General features: G+C 40.8%; 1 protein-coding gene across 8 annotated transcripts in view; it reads left to right on the top strand.

Moving 5' to 3' along the window:
- The first annotated feature begins 1,080 nt into the window (after positions 1-1,080).
- Positions 1,081-17,195, top strand: part of CASK (calcium/calmodulin dependent serine protein kinase) — a 358,179-nt gene continuing 342,064 nt past the window's right edge. For 6 of the 8 annotated variants that reach the window (XM_047843622.1, XM_047843615.1, XM_047843620.1 and 3 more), the window contains exon 1: positions 1,081-1,366. In XM_047843622.1, the coding sequence (XP_047699578.1) occupies positions 1,308-1,366 (59 nt within the window). In that variant the 5' untranslated portion in view covers positions 1,081-1,307. The remainder of the gene's footprint in view (positions 1,367-17,195) is intronic. The other 2 variants (XM_047843621.1, XM_047843618.1) reach the window with 1 other exon arrangement.

Here is a 17,195-nt window from a genome sequence, read left to right as displayed (position 1 = left end):
TGGGACAGAATGCGGAGAGGCTGTCTCTACGAATTGTTCCTCATTGGTGCACACGTTCCTGGATAGTTTTTGTTTAGTCCTTTTCTTGTAGGTGGACGACTCTCCTTCCCCAGTCCTCATTTTCATTAAGGAATGCACAGTGGCACTAAAAGCATCCGCCGCCCAGCAGGGTCTGGAATGACAGCCTCTCCACCTCTCTTCTTGTTTTTCCCATTCATTAGGAACCTTTCCCAGCGTCTTTCCCCAGCAAAAACCGGGAAAGGCTTCCTGCGGTTACAAAAGAAGAGAGGGGAGCGGCCAGGGTTCGAGGCTCTCGCCGCAGAGAGCCAAGAACGTGCGTTCGGTCGTGGACCTTTTGTCCCTGGTCCCCTTCCGCTGCTCGGTCGCGGAGGGGACGACCCCACCGACCCCCGCCTAAGCAGCTGCCGCCCGCGCGCCCCTCGGGCCGACCCCCCGCCCCTTCTAGATCCCCGACGCCCGCCCGTTCGCCGTGACGTGACCCGTGGCGCGCGCATGCGCCGCTCAGCCCCGTTCCCGGTCCCTCGGCCACCGCCTCCCGACGGGCTGGAGTGGGCGGGGCCTGTGGTTCTGGAAGCCGCGCGGCCGTAGGGGGAGGAGGGCGTGTGTGCGCGAGGCGGGTGCGCGGGGCTCGCGAGCTGGTCGGCGGCTGGGGCGGAGGAGGAGGAGCTGAAGGCGGTGGCCGGGGCTCCCGCCCGCACAGACAGCCAGTCCCGCGAAGCCCCCTCCCACTCTCAGGCGGGCGGCGGCGGCGGCGGGAGGAGGAGAAGGAGGAGGGAGCGTCTCTGCCGCCGCCTCCTGGTCCCCAGCGCCGATCTGCCGCCGCCACCTCCCTCCGCGGCGATCCTCCCTCCATGGTCCTGCCGCGGCCCCCCCTGTAGCCCGAGCTGCCCCGCGCCTCGCCGGAGCCAGCCTCGGCAGAGGGAGCGGTCGCGGCCTCGCGGCCCGCGCGGGCTGACGGGCGGAGAGCGCGGCGCCGCGCGGTCTCCGAGGATCCACACGCCGGGCAGCGCGGCCCGAGCAGCGCGAGGAGCAGCGGGCGGGCGGGCGGCGCCGGGCCCGGGCCGCCCTCGCTCCCGCGCCCCGGCCCCGCCGCCCGCGCCGGGGCGGTCGCCCGCAGAGGAAGGCGCCGCAGTCTCCGGGCCTCGCAGCCCCACTCGAGCGTCCTCAGCACCGAGGGCTCGCGGGTCCTGAGGGGAGGAGAGCCAGGGGCCGGGCACTGAGCTCTTTGGCGCCCCCACCCCCGTTTTCGGAGCCCTCCACGCTGCGGCCGCTGTCCCCTCCGGACCATGGCCGACGACGACGTGCTGTTCGAGGATGTGTACGAGCTGTGCGAGGTGATCGGCAAGTGAGTCGCTACGCGAGGGAGCGGGAGTGTGGAAAAATGCATTTCAGTGATGCCCGGGTCCTCCCGCACCGGCGCCCGCTCCGGGCCTGCCCCCTGCCCTCCTCCCCTCCGCCTCCCTCGTCCTCCTCACCCGGGCGTATTTATAGACGTGTACCTGGACCTCCTGCCGGGCGGGGGTCCCGGGGGTTCTCAGCCAGCCGTGGAAGTCACCGAGCCGAGGTCGGCCACCCCACGAGGCGTGCGGCCGGCCGAAATCCGCTGTCTGCATTTTATCTGACGGTTGCACAGGGACGTGGCAGCCCCGATTTTATAGTTGCTTCCTGGGAACAGTTGGGGTTATTGTTACCTTGCGTGTACCACAGACCATTAAGGAAAAGAGCAGCTTGCATTTCCTCTGCTTGCATGGACCGATAGAGAGAGAACGTCCAGGGTTTTTAATTGTGGGGTGTGTGTCTATTGTGCAGGATATTAGATAGATGTCTTTGTGTTCACCCCATGCCCGGATTGGACGGGGTCATTTTCAGACGGGGTGCGTTCAGTTTCAGCAAATTCCTTACCCGGTGTAGGCCAGCGTGGAAAGAGTTGGGGGTATCCGAATTTTTAATGCCTCGTTATGCAATGACTGTTAAATCAGTGTTCGAGGCTTCCCTCGACTGTTGTTGGGATGGTGGTGGTTCGTGTGGCAGAGCCGTCTGCTTTGAGTCACCGGGCTGGTCTAGAATATAGAACTGACAGTCCAAATGCTCATCCTTTCATCTGTGTTGTATAATTACACTAGGGAAAAGCAGGGAATCAGATTAATCACAGTGCTGATTGAGAATTAAATCTGCAGTTCCTCATCTAATTGTCCATTCCTTAAATCTGTTTTGAATAGTTTCCTTTTCATTCTTGTCAAACAGTATTCCAAGTGCACAATCCTGCTAATTTGTTTGTGAGGCAAAGGCTGGCGATCTGAAGTTGATTTCCTAGTTCAGCGTGTATTCTGTGCCTTTAGAAGTTGAGATCAGATTTAAGAGCAATTTTTGCTCCTTTATGAAGGATTGCTGGGTAGCTACCGTTGAAATATTTTACCTCTTTTTGGAAGCGGTGCTTTATTGTCTATTTTAAGGTCCGCAGTTGGGAAATGAAACCAAGACCTTAGAGCAGTTTACTGTATCCCTTTTAAGTTGTCTGCAGTACTGGATTTCAATTTGTTTAAGTGCGGATAACTCATTTTTTTTTTCTTCTATGTTGAGGTATTACAGTGTTGCCTCACATGGTGAAATTATGGGTAGAGCTGGCTACACACTTTTCCTCAGACCCAATTGGTACAAGGACATGTTACTCCTTGCCCCTATTGTTACATGACCAGCCTGTCTACTAGAAGAAGGATGTCCAAATGCGCCCTGGTAAAGTGTTTGTGGAAGTGCTCGAGAGCAGCGCTGTCCAAAAGATATATAATGCAAGGCACATATGTAATTTTATAGACAAAAATTTTACATATGTAAATTTTGCAATAGCCGCATTAAAAAAATTAAAAGCAAATAGGTGCAGTTGGTTTTAATAAAATATTTTATTTAAGCCAGTAGACCCAAAACTGTTAGCACTTCAACACGTATTCAGTGTAGAAATTATTTATGAGATATTTTACATCCTTTCTTTCTTTTGTGCTCAGTCTTTGGAATCCAGTGTGTGTTTTACACTAACAACACATCTCAGCTCTGACACTAAGCTAAATTTTCATCGGAAATACTTGATCTGTATTAGATTTCATGACATTTGCATTTGCAAAAGTAGATTCACACACCCAAGTTTTCTCAAACATATCTAAAAGTTTTCTAATAACCTAATCGATATCTTTCTAAATTTAAATTGTAATTAATTAAAATTAAATACAATTCAAAATTCAGTTTCTCAGTTGGACTAGCTACATTTCAGGTGCTCCATAGGCGTATGTGGATAGCACCGTTCCATAGAGACAAATACGTTAAAAAAAAAAAAAAAATCTCCTTGGTTGCTTCATTCTTAGCACCCAGGTGAGGTAAATTAGGTGTTTCCCAAAAGCTCCCAAACGACTGTGTGGGTGAGTGATATTTGTTGTGTCTTAGTTACATTTGCTTTAAATGAGCCAGCAAAGTCATAATTGGAATATGTGAAATTAAAATGTTAATTATATTGTGATGACGGAATGTAACCATCATTGGATCAATGTTAGTAACCAGTTCTGATTCCTTAAGGTCTGGAAGACTGATGATGTGATCTCTTTAGGTATCAAAAAGAAGTGGTCAGCATCACATTAGCACAATCAGTATTCTGCTGGCTTATAACTGATAGAATGTTTTCAGGAAACACCTCTGGTAGAACTAAATTCATCTTTTCTGTTGCTTCAGAACTGCATAAGGAGGGAGAGCAAGCTAATTCTGAGGTGATAGGCACGCTGTGGCTACCTTAACGATTGTGAACGTGAAATCTCATTCATAGCCTACAAAATCGGACTTGGTCAGTGCCATTTATAATATGCCATTTCGTGAAATAATGAATTCAAGGTAGCTTTCATGGTAAAGAATGTAATGATAATGTTCCTCACCCTGTGTAAAGGTTGAAGGTTTCTCCGGTAAATTGTCTCAGCATATATTGATCTGGAAATTGAAATTCACTTGAGATTTTCTTGCAGGGACCTTGACAGCATACATTTTAACTTAGAATTTGTTCAACTCCAGATTTACACAGAAAGGTCTTGAAGCTGTTCACTTGTAGTGGAAGCCTTTTTGTTGATTTCTATCCAGGTTCTCTAGAATTGTGATTTTCTTTTATCCCAAATTAGTATCACGAATTGTTTTTGACCTTAGGTCTTAATAGGTTTAAATTTCCATCGAGATACTTTAAAATGGATTTCAATTTTCAAGATCAATTGAGCACCCACTCACTCCCCTACCTCACTTCTTATCCACTCACTCACTCATCCACTGTCTTGGAGGGAATCATGTGCCTGATTCATTATGAATATTGGGAGGATGGCATATCGTTTTTTAAAAAAATAAACTCTTTTCCCTTGTGTTTCTTGTTTTTGAAAGTCTTACAAAAGCTCCTTCGAATGCCTATTGTTTCCATAACATTTTCCTGTGTAACATCTTTCAAGTGACTAAAACAAATCGCATCACCAATGATGATGGGACCTTATCATAGCCCCAAAACTTCTTGTCTTAGTAAGATATAGCAATTAGTGGAAAAGAAAGGTTTTTACGCAAATGCAGGAAGTTGGCTAATTTTTATGTCATGATTATTCACTGCATCTTTTGCAAATGTAGAGTTTTAGAGATAAGTGTACAATCAGTAATATTCCGTGAAGGAAATTTTAAGAAGATTCATCCAGATTAAAACACAGAAATACCTACCTTCATGGTACAGCAGTTTCTGTGAAAGAGAATAGCAAAATGCACACCGTTTTCACCTTGTGGAGGGTGAATATTTACCCTCATTTTTAGGGTTCTTAGTAACCTGTAACTTCTGACTTTCCTGCTTCGGTAGGACACATACTAAAATTGAAATGATGCGGCGTGACCCCCTGCTCAGGGATGACATGGAAGTTTGTGAAGCATGCTGAATTTGCTAGTACCTTGAGAACACTTATCATATTTAATTACAGTTTCTTATTTATGAGTCTCTCTACCTAGTTAACAAGGAACTTCTTGAGGGCAGGGAACATATATATCTTTCTCCATTACTTAACACAGTGCCTGCAATGTAACAGTTGCTCATTGACTATGGAATGAGTTGAGTAGTTTTAATAAAATCTCATTAAAAGGCAAAAAGCATGTTTATCAACCTCAGAGCAATTATTGTCCCAAAAGGCTGTATTCGTTTAAAGCAGTGGATCTCCACCTGGCTGTATATTAGAATCACCAGGGGAGCTTTTAAAAAAGATCAATGTCAGGGCCCTGTGTCAGAGCAATAAAATCAGAATCTCTGGGGGTGGGTGCTGGACATTGGTATTTTTTGGGAGCTCTCTAAGTGATTCTGATATGCATTTACGATTGAGTCATTGGTTTAAAACTTAGGTTATGTATGTAATATTTTGGGACTGGCTTTTCAGAGGCTTACAGTTTTTGAAAAGTAGAATGTTTTTTGGGGAGGTATTGAAGCCAAGAGACCCAAATATGAGTTTTATCTTCTCTATGCTGTGTTTCTGAGCCTTGTTGTATAAGAATTTTGTTTCAGCCTGTGTTTGGCTTTGATTTCTTGGGTCTTTTAAGATTCACATTGATTTATGATGCTCATCTGTGTAATGCTAACACAGTGACTGATGTTTGGAACAACCCGGAATGGGGATTGCTTCAATAGCAGTTGATGATGGCTGTCCACTAGAGTGACTTAATTTAATATTAAGAGATTTATCAGTTTAGTACAGATTGTGTTTGCACATATACTCTATTAAAAGAGTATGGTTATGTTGCTTATATAGTTTAAATTCCATACTTGACATCCCAGTAACACTGTTTACCAGAGAATTGAGTTAAATGCAGCCTTTATGTAAATGCTGGGTTAATAATTTGTAAGGTATATAATTTAACACGAAGAAAAACTCAGCTTTACTATTTTTACTAATTACTATGGCTTTCGCATATATTGATTGGCCCACTGATAATGGTTTCCAGTACCCACAAAGGGGAACATTACAATATGTTGGAACATCTTTCTGGGAAATTTTATCTAGTCATTATAGGCAAATTAGTTTTTAATGTTTGGGAAAGTGTGAGCCTGAAGAAACCAGGAATTTTCCAGAAATGAGTAGATGTTTCATGAAAGAAGGGGTTGATCCGAGTGACAATCACATGAGGTATAAGAAACACAGTCGCCAGCTAGCCTGCTGGTGGCCCAGAAAGAGTCAAGCCAAGGGGGTTTAACCGGAGTTCCATAGAAGAAAAACCTGTTAAACACGGTGGTGGATTCCTGCACACGGCAGACCTTTTTGGGAGTAGGTAAGCAGTGTTGATTTCTGATGATGGAGTTTGCTTCTGGGACCATTTTAGAGGGAACTGAGCTACTCATTGGCTTTTCTGTGTGTGAACAACTTTCTCAGAGTCTCCTCATGTCCACTTTTTACAGACTGTCTTAGGACTTGGAGTTTCTGAAGTGTCACTTGCACATTGTCTGTATAAATACTTCCTGTGTCTCCCTTACCTTCCACGACTCTGACATGCTTCTGTGTCCTTGACATACACAGCTCACTCCTCCCTCCATTTTCACCTTGGATCTGCAACGGTTTCACCGGACAAACTGTCTCTCTAATGTGCCCTTAAATTGTGTTCCTGGATATTTCTTTTAAATTGAAAATTCTTTTACGATCTCCAGTTGTAGCTCTGACCAATAAATAAAAGAAGCAAGTATGCCTTACTTTCTGAGATTGTTCTTGAGTTACTGCATTTTTGCAAATGTTTTCACATTTTAAATTTGCCGGAAGCACCGTTTAAAAGAACTTTGACATAAGCTTGTTTCAAAGTAAAAACAAAAAAAATTTTTTATACCCCTCATGCTTACTTCATGAGGGGTATTGACATTTATTTCTTCTAATGTTAGGCATTTTACATATATTATCTCCTCTGATTATACCTGTTTTACAGAAAACACTGAGATTCAGAGAGGGGTAACTTGCCCCAGATCACATGCAATTCCAACTGGTTCTAAAGTCCATTCATTTCATGTGGCATTCTGCTGCTGATTCCAGTTGTGAAAAATGCTGCATTGGGTTTCTTTCAAGGAAGGCCCAGGCCTTCATTTTCAGACTTTATTTATGGCAGATTTTAAACATTTATTTTATTTTTTAAAGTTTATTTATTTGTAGAGAGAGAGGGAGGGAGGGAGGGGTGGAGAGAAAGGGGAGACAGAGAATCCCAAGCAGGCTCCACACTGTCAGCACAGAGCCTAACGCGGGGTTCAAACTCACAAACCCTGAGATCGTGACGTGAGCCAAAGTCAAGAGTTGGATGCTCAACCGACGGAGCCACCCAGGCACTCCTATTTATGGCAAATTGTAATCGTTCAACTTTCTCGTTATATTTCTTATCTCTTTATTAGAGGTTCCATACTACCATTCATTGTTTTATCTATTTTTACTTTTTGTCTTTCTCTTTAACGCAATATTGGTGTTTGTCACCAAACTGATAAGTGTACACATTCTTTAGAAATGGAAATACAGAATCTTGCCCATCCATCCAAAATATAATTTGTTTTGGAACTTCCTCTACCCCTTTTACTCTTCCAAGTTTTTCCTTTCAATTGCCTTGCTCCAACAACCAGAATAGTTGGTTAAGTCCTCCTCTAACTTGCCACACCAGAAGTAATGAGGTTTCAGAGATAGGTGTTTGTTGGGAGTGAGGGTGGGGTGGTTATTCCTATATCCTGTGCTAAAAATCCTGAGATCAGTTCTCACGGACTCTGAAAAGCATATACTGCACCGCAGCTGCTGGGTTGTTAGTGTCTAGTCAAGTGACTGAGTTACCGCTGCACAGCAGGTACCTGACCCCGGCCAACAAGCCGAGGGGGTGTGCAGCTCGGGCATTTTTGGTTTTATGTTTTAGTTGCAACTGACAGTGCAGATTCTAAAACCACCACCTATGGCTCTGAATTCATGCTACAGGGTTCAAGGTGCTAGGATCTGCTCTCTTTTCTTTCTCTCCAGGGGCCACCCAGTGTCTTGGTATCTGCTCTTTCAACTGAGTAAAATGTAATTACCCTGATGGCCATTATAATATTATGGTATGATTGGTCATAGAGCCCCAAGTCAGTACAGAGAGAATCTCTCTGTCTTTCTATACCAGGAGGATTTAGTGTCCGAAGCCAGTTTGACTTAATGGAAGTTAATATGTATTTGCAATGTTGAGATGTAATAATTTTCTATTACTTTCTCTTTATAAAGTAACTAGTCTTATAAAATAAATTATAAAATTAATTTTAAAATATAGACTGTACAAAGGTAAATAAGCCTCTCTCCATCCACTTTCCCACCATCCATAGCCCCACTCTCCAGAGGTAACCATTGTCCAGTTCTTGTACATCTTTCTGGAAGGTTTTGTTTAAAAAACTGAATCGGATGGGGCACCTGGGTGGCTCAGTCAGTTATTAATCTTGCGACTCTTTGGTTTCAGCTCAGATCATGATTTCACAGTTTGTGAGTTCAAGCCGTGTATTGGTGCGGGCCTCCTTAGGATTCTCTCTCTCCTTCTCTCTCTGCCCCTCCCCTGCTCTCTCTTGCTCTCACTCTCTCTCAAAATAAATAAACAAACTTAAAAAAAAACCTGAATGGGATCATATTTGCACACTATGCTGAAATACTAATTTTCCGTAGAAAAATACTGTCTCTGCTGACCTTTCCGTATCCATCTATGTCTCTGTCGAACTCTGTCTCCCCTTAAACTGCTGCCCCGTATTCCATGGTATGGATTGGTACTGTAGCTTTGAGTTGAGTGCAAGCCATTTCTAAGTAGACATTGCTGGAAATGCTGGCCTGGAGTTTGGTTGAGAGGTCTGGAATGTGAAGGTGTGGGAAGTAAAACTGAGTGAATGAGTTCTTCACAGGTAACTGAACTAGGGAGCTGTGGGTTGCTCTAAAACTCACAGAGCTACAAGAGTCAGGATAGCTGGACATCACAGAAGTTTTAAAGTGGGGAGGATCAATAATGTAAAATGCCAACACTGTGGTGGAAGATTAAAAAGAAGGCTTGTTTATAACAGACAATTTAAAGCATTTATCAAAATGAATATAATGTCCAATATCAATTCATGGTGTAACTGGAAAGCAAGGTCTGGCCTCATTTCTGTGGATGTTGGTAATATACTATTTCTCTGTGAATCTATCTACGCCAATGTATTTAGGGTAAAAAGAAGAAGGAACAGGTTTCTTTTTCATTATAATTGTGTGTTGCAGATTTTGATGGCTGGCTTTAAGGTAAAACCATTTGGTTTTCCTAAGATTAGGTACTTTTCATTCCTCTGCTTGGTGCATAACTGTCAATTAAATGGAACCTTTAATGAAATGATATGGTAAATTTTAGATACTTTAAATTTACTTTAAGTTCTTAACAGTAGTCAAACCATTCTTATTTTCTTAAATCCCTTCCCCACAGGAACTGCATGTATCCTTCCTTGTCTCAAGGTTTTGGGTCCCCATTGAATGAGTGTAGTAGTCTCCTCTTCTTTCACATCCCTCCCCCCACCCCTCCCCAACTACATTTGTTCATTGGCTTTTCTTTTAGTTGTCCACATCCATTCACAGTAAGAAATGATTCCTTTATTGTACTTAAGCCCATTTTTTTCTATGAAAGTGCACATTATTTCACTGTAGCATTCCAGTCTTTTTTATTTCTTTTAATACACTTTTTTTTTTGCTTTGTTGCCACTGTCTTGAATATTTGAATCATTTACAGTTTGGAATGATGATTGTGTTCTCTGTGTAGTTTAATAACATCCAAACTATACTATGTTGAGTCTGTATTTCAGGCTTTTAATTTTAACCCTGAGTTTAGAGTATCTTGGTGTATTTAAATCTAGGATGGAAGTATTACTGCCTAGCTATATGGAGATTCTAATGTTGTATTAAGATACTCTTGATATTATTAATTCAATTATGAGATCTCTAACCCTGCTAAGATGTGCAGATTACCATCATACCACTGCTATTTTATGGAATCTAATTTGTGTTTTTAGGAAACATCATAGATTTTCAGCCTTTTTGCTTACCCTTGGTATGTACTTTCCCCCAAACATATGGATCAACATTGTTTTGTAGCTTTGTGAGACAGCCCCCTAAGATATGATCTGGTAGCCTTTGGGCACAGTGTGGCCATTTTCTCCTTATTTATAGAAAGGATGATAGCCACTTCACAAGCTATTTGCATGGATTAGTGATTGTAAAGTGCAGCATAAGTATTTTTTATTTCTAGAATGTCTCTGAGATACTCAAATTACTTTTGGCAGCTATGTAGATAAGTTTCAACAATTTCCAAATGTGCACTTTCTCAGTGCTAAACACAGGCTCAATTACATAAATAATATGGTGAAATGAACATTCTTTCCTATCACGTGTATAAAATTGTTAGTGGTGCTAACAGTTTATTCATTTGTTCATTTATACATTCGTTTCTAGCTGTGTGGCCCTGGCCAAGTTAGTTAACCTCTCTGACTCTCAGTTCTCTATCTGTAAAATGAGGGTGATAGTATATGCCTTGCAGGATTAGTGAGAAGTAAATAACATGATCTGGGTAAAATGACTAAAGGGTAGGTATTGTTATTTTAATTGCCATTATAATTTTAAAAAATATTTCTAATTTTTTTAAAGTAAACTCTACCCCCAATGTGGGGCTCAAACTCATGACCCTGGATCAAGAGTTGTATGCCCCACTCATTGAGCCAGCCAGGTGCCCCATTGTTCATCAAGTACTTGAGTTCTCAGGCCTCAAGGAGTTCTGTCAATGGGAGAAGTTGACAAATAGTTCAAGTGTAATATAACTCGACATGAAGTCCTGTTAAAGGCAGGGCTGCATCTGACTATTCAGCTAGTATCCTCAGCATAACTTGGTAACTGACACATTGTAAGTACTCAGTTATTGAAGGAGTGGGCGTTAAGTGAGCAATCCAGAAACTGGGACCATCTAGTAGTAAAAGTTGGAGACACCATTACAAGCAGAGGTAAGGCTTGAATGATTTATTAGTCTTCTTGGGTAACTCATGTCATCTCTTTATGCCCATTGCCTCATTTAGCACAAGGAGTAGAGAAAATTAAATCTTACAAAACTTAGAAAAAGGTTTATCCTATTTTTTAAAATAACCTTATTTTTTAAGAGCAGTTTTGGGTTCACAGTTACTATTTTAGTTGAGTGACACAGGTAACCTGTATTATAAGAAATTCAAACAATAAGCATTTGGTTAGAGTTTTTAGGGACAACTTTAGGAATTCCCCCCCCACACACACACTTTTTTTTTTGGTCTCAAATTCTATGGCTTGAGTGTTCATTATATGCTGGACCTGGTGTTAAATTCTTGATGTTTTTCTAATTTAACCTTGGCCACAACCCTTCCCTTTGAGGCAATCACCCTCTCTCCTTTTACAGATGAGGAAACTGAGGAAGAGGGAGATCAGTAACTTTACCTGGATTGAGCCCCACATTGCACTCTGCGCTGACAGCATGGAGCCTGCTTGGGATTCTCTGTCTCCCTCTCTCTCTCTCCCACATGTGCGCACATGCTCTCTCTCTCTCTTTCTCAAAATAAATAAATAAGCATTTTTTTTAATAAAAGAAAAAAAGACTAACATTCTGATTTTAGATGTTTCAGCAGATTAACAGAATGCATTTTTTGGTAACAGCTTTATTGAGATATAATTCACATACCATACAATTTACCAATTTAAAGTGTACAATTCAATGCGTTTTAGTATATTCACAGAGTTGTGCAACCATCACCACAAGAAACTTTCAGCCATTTTCATCACCAAAAAAAGAAACCCTGTATATGTTAGCTTTCAACCCCATCCATCCCTAGCCCTAGGTAACAACCAATCTACCTTCTATCTCTATAGAAGTGCCTGTTCTGGACATTTCATATAAATGGAATCCTACTGTATGTGGTCTTTTGTGACTGCTTCTTGGTCTAAGCATAGTGTTTTCAAAGTTCATCCATATTGTAGATACATCAGTACTTCATTTTTAAGGCCCGTTAATATTCCATTATGTGGATATACCACATTGTATTGATCCATACATCAGCTGATGGGCCATTTGGGTGGTTTTCCCCCTTTGGCTATCATAAATAATCCCGCTGTGGACACTGATGTACAAGTTTTTGTGTGGACATATATTTTTATTTCTCTTGGGTATATATGTAGGAGTGGAATTGCTAGGTCAAATGGTAACTCTGTGTTTAACATTTTGAGGAACTGCCAGACTACTTTCCAAAGCAGCCGCAGTATTTTGCATTCCCAACAGCAGTGTATGAGTCTTAGAATGCTTTTTAATCAGGTGAGTACCATCAGAGTTTGCCCATAGAGTCTGTTCAATACACTGTAACATAAATAAAAGTAAATTTTATGCGTTATTGGTTAACCTTTTATCTCATAGACCTATGTATACTAATTTTCATCAATTTTAGATATTGTAGGCCAAGAGTTGGCAAACTATCTGTAAACTACCAGATAGTAAATATTTTAGGTTTTGTGAGCCATACAGCATCTGTCACAGCTATTCAACTCTACCATTGTAGCATGAAGACAGTCATATGAAAACAAATGAGTGTGGCTGTGTTCCAATAAACCTTTATTTACAAACATAGGTGGTTAGGTTTAGCTCTTGGGCTGATCCTGTTGTAGATTAAAAATGAAACTGGAGCTTCTTGTCCAGTTCCTATTCTTATTTATCCTCAAGGTTGGGATATTATTTCAGTGGTCTCAGTAGCCCCATAATAAGTAGGTTGTTTCTGAAAAATGGAAAGATATTGAGGCTGCTTTGCTGAACCATTTTCACTATTAAATGGGGAAATGCTATACATTTACTTTTTTGTGGGTTTTAAATTTATTTTTATTACTATTTTTTTTAGTGCTTTTGGATTCTTTTTTTAATCCTAGGTTAAAGGGAAGAAACCCATCAAAATTATTTTAAGATTGTCTGACCGGAGGCAATATAAATGTGGAGTTCCTGAAAAAAATTATTTCCTTCATTCTTGCTTATTGCCTATAGACTGGATGAAAATAGAGCTGAGAATGTACTAGAATTTTTCAGAAATGAAAGGTTACTTAAAATACTAGTTTAAGGGGCGCCTGGGTGGCGCAGTCGGTTAAGTGTCCGACTTCAGCCAGGTCACGATCTCGCAGTCCGTGAGTTCGAGCCCCGCGTCAGGTTCTGGGCTGATGGCTCAGAGCCTGGAGCCTGTTTCCAATTCTGTGTCTCCCTCTCTCTCTGCCCCTCCCCCGTTCATGCTCTGTCTCTCTCTGTCCCAAAAATAAATAAACGTTGAAAAAAAAATACTAGTTTAATAAAGTTAGAGGGAAAATCACTAGCTAAATCTCCATTCCTAATTAGAGAGTAGTGATGTACCATCAATGTATATTTTATGACTTCACGAAGAACCCCTGATAGAGTCATTGTTTGGGATTTGTGTGTGTGTGTGTGTGTGTGTGTGTGTGTGTGTGTGTGTGTGAGATGTAAACAAAACTTCAAGTTCTATTTTGTGTTTGAAATCCATTTTATTCAATATATATTGTGGTAGTAGACATACACTAGAGTACATACATTTAATGTGCTTTGTGGTTTAAAAAAAAACTGTCATTGCCTCTTATGTAGTTAGGAAAGATAGTGTTCTTTGAGCTTAGAACTCTTCATAATTTGTTTGCAAGACTGTTCTAGATTATAATTTTGCAGTGCTGTGGAAAGCTCCAAAGATTATGGTAAAAGAGGAAATTTTGTATCACAGCTTTTGTCTTTGCATTTGGGCATTTGACACGTGAATTAATTGTTCATAATTTGAAATTTCAGAACCGAGATAAGGAAAATCCCAGCATATATGTTTAGTAAACAGCCATATATGTAGGACTAATGAATATTATAGTGTTCTTTTATGTAACTTCCCGAAATTTTATGATGGCAGCAGTGTCCACATTTTAGCAGCGAATAAAATGAGGTAGAAAGATCCTAAAGGTGCAGTCTGTGATACAATTGAGAGCTGACTAAATTACCTACATTTACAGAGCAGCACTTCATGCACTAGGTCACATTACATTGTCAGGCAGAAGAATGACCACATTGGAAACTGTTTAGACCACTTCCTTCAATTAAAATACTTCTCTTGGTTGGCTTCAGAGGACAGTAGAAGGCACCTTTTCCTATTATAATCCATGGACAGTATTACTTATATTGCTTTATTTAGGTTTGAAGTTTTTGCTGACTTCCATCTGAGCCATTATCTCAAAAACAGAATGGTTTGCTTTTATTTAGATAGAATAATTACTGGTCTTCTTAGGTTTAGTATCATCTTAACTGGGTGTTTGTCCCAGCAGTAATACATGGCATTGAATTTGAAATGATCCTTTTGATAAATATGTTTTTCTTTAATTTAGCCACTTGTAAAATAATTAGATGCTTGTAAAATAAACAAGAAGGCGTTTTCACCGAGGGCTTTCTTTAATTATGTTTCATATAAATTAAAAAAAATTGTTACTGGAGTATTCAGATCACAGGTTAGAGTGAGAACGCAATTATCTCACATTATAATCAACGTATATCATACTTTTAAAAGCATGCTAATAGGGATGGAAAAAACCCCTCTACTGACCATATGCATTGTGGGTTATGCTTCTTTCTTTCCTTCCTTCTTTTTTCTAAACATTTCACTCTTATAATGGATGTGAAACTGATTTGTGTAAATATCTATTCAAATGAATACATTTTCATTATCATCATTGCATAAAGAGCCCGGGTATCTGGAGAGGGAGATGCTAGGCTTGCTGCTCTACTTTTTGGATTATCTCCATTAATAGTATTTCTCCCATTGCTGAGTGTTTCTGTTGTACTGCTGGAAGGGATCACTGTACTTCCATAATCTATGACCCACTTGCACTAAAGGTTGAGTGTGCTTTATTTTATTTATTTATTTATTTATTTTTAAGGTCGAGTGTGCTTTAAATTGCCATCTCATTCAAGTTCAGGCTTCTTGGTTAGACTTGCAGCAGTGGCTTCAGAATTAAGCCCATGAACGTGAATATGGACTTGAACATATTGGAATAATATTTTTCCCCATGAACACACATTCATAGACAAAGTCCTGAAAAGATATGTATAAATTGGATTTGATAAATGTGGCTTAAAACTTACCAAGAAAAATAGTATTTTAAGAATTTTTTAAAATAATGGTGACAGATTACCACTTTGTTTTCTTCAGTTTCTTGATCTTGTAAAAGAAGGATAGTAAAGGGGGCACATGGGTGGCTCAGTCGATCAAGCATCCTCTTGATTTCAGCTCAGGGCATGATCTCATGATTCATGAGATTGAACCCCAGGTTGGGCTCCATGCTGACAGCATGGAGCCTGCTTGGGAATCTCTCCTGCTCTCTCTGCCCCGCACCTGCTCGATCCGTCACTCTCCCTCTCAAAATAAATAAGTGAATATTTTTTAAGAAAGGATAATAAAGGCTGTATTATCTTATTAGATTCTTATGAACATAACACAATTCTTCAGAACTCTTAAGCTGCCTTGCATATATTCTTAGTTTAATTTTACTGAGATGAAGAACTTCTAATTAGAAATGGGTTGTGTTGAATTTTCTTTGATTTTGCAAGAATCATCTACCTTTGTCTTTAATATTTGTTATATTTTCTTCCTTGATTTCTAGAGCCTAATACTTCTCACTCTTTATAGGACTTAGAACATGTTACATGAAAATGTTGAATAAAGAGATTTCAGAATGAATTATGTGTATTTTACTGGTGGGACAACGTTTACACCGAAAAAAAAAATCCTGACTAGTTTGTTTCCCCTTGATTCTCTTTCAACTATTTAATTTATTTGAACTTTGAAGTTTGGAACTTACTGTAAGTAACAATTGTCTGTGGACAATCAGATGGGAACTGTGGCAGCTACTTAAAATATTGAACTCCTTGTTTAGTAGTAAGGTCTAGAGCAGTGGCTCTCAAAGTGTGGACCTCATTCTGACCACTAGCAGCAGTATCATCTGGGAACTTGTTAGAAATGCAGATTCTCAGGCCCCATCCCCACCCTACAGATATGAGGCTCTGGGGGTAGAGCTCAGCAATGTCTGTTTTAACAACCCTGGAAGGGATTCTGAGGTACGCTAATGTTAGAGAATCACTGATCTGGAACTTTAGATCAGGGTTTCGTAAACTATGGCCCATGGGCCAAATTGACCCACTGTCTGTTTTTATAAATAAAGTTTTTTTGGAATACAGCCATGCCCATTCATTTAAATATCATCTGTAGCCGTTTTCACACTACAAGGGCAGAGGTGAGTAGTTGCAGCAGAGACCACATGGCCTGTAAAGCCGAAAATATTTACTTTCTGGTCCTTTACACAAAAAGTTTGCTGATCTTGCTTGAGTTGAAGCCTTGGTACTGTTTTCTTGCCCATTTTACTGAACTACAAATAGCTGAAATCAATAGGTAAACACCTTTTTTTTTTTTTTTTTTTTTTTTTTTTGCTTTTACACCTGACCCTCTTATTTCTGCAAACCTGTTCTTCTCTCTGATGTCAAACTATAAGTCAGGGACTACAGACTTGTGAATGAAAATAATATGCAACTGTGTCCTTTCTTTCTATGTTTGTTAATTGTGGTAGCCTGTTTAACAATTCTGTGACATTCCCTCATTGATTCTGCACTGATATGTTCTTGGTTTTCCTGTTATCTAGTGTAACCTAACTTAATTAGCTTTTATAGTTTTCATTTTGCCCAGTTCTTACTACCTTTTTACATCCTCAAGAGAAAGCCCACGTTGTCACTACTGAGTTTAGGAATTCATGGGAGCCATTTGGTGTACTTCAAGCCATTGAAATAGTGCCATCTTCCCTGGAAAAATTTTTTTTTTTAATTTTTTTTTTCAATGTTTATTTATTTTTTGGGACAGAGAGAGACAGAGCATGAACGGGGGAGGGGTAGAGAGAGAGGGAGACACAGAATTGGAAACAGGCTCCAGGCTCTGAGCCATCAGCCCATAGCCCGACGCGGGGCTCGAACTCACGGACCGCAAGATCGTGACCTGGCTGAAGTCGGACACTTAACCGGCTGCGCCACCCAGGCGCCCCATTCCCTGGAAAATTTTTATCCTTGACCTGGAGTACTATAGTCACTTGTAC

Source organism: Prionailurus viverrinus, chromosome X, assembly GCF_022837055.1.
Source record: "Prionailurus viverrinus isolate Anna chromosome X, UM_Priviv_1.0, whole genome shotgun sequence".
NCBI lineage: Eukaryota > Metazoa > Chordata > Mammalia > Carnivora > Felidae > Prionailurus > Prionailurus viverrinus.
Note: the sequence above shows the minus strand (reverse complement) of the source record. Positions and strands in the feature narration are given on the sequence as shown.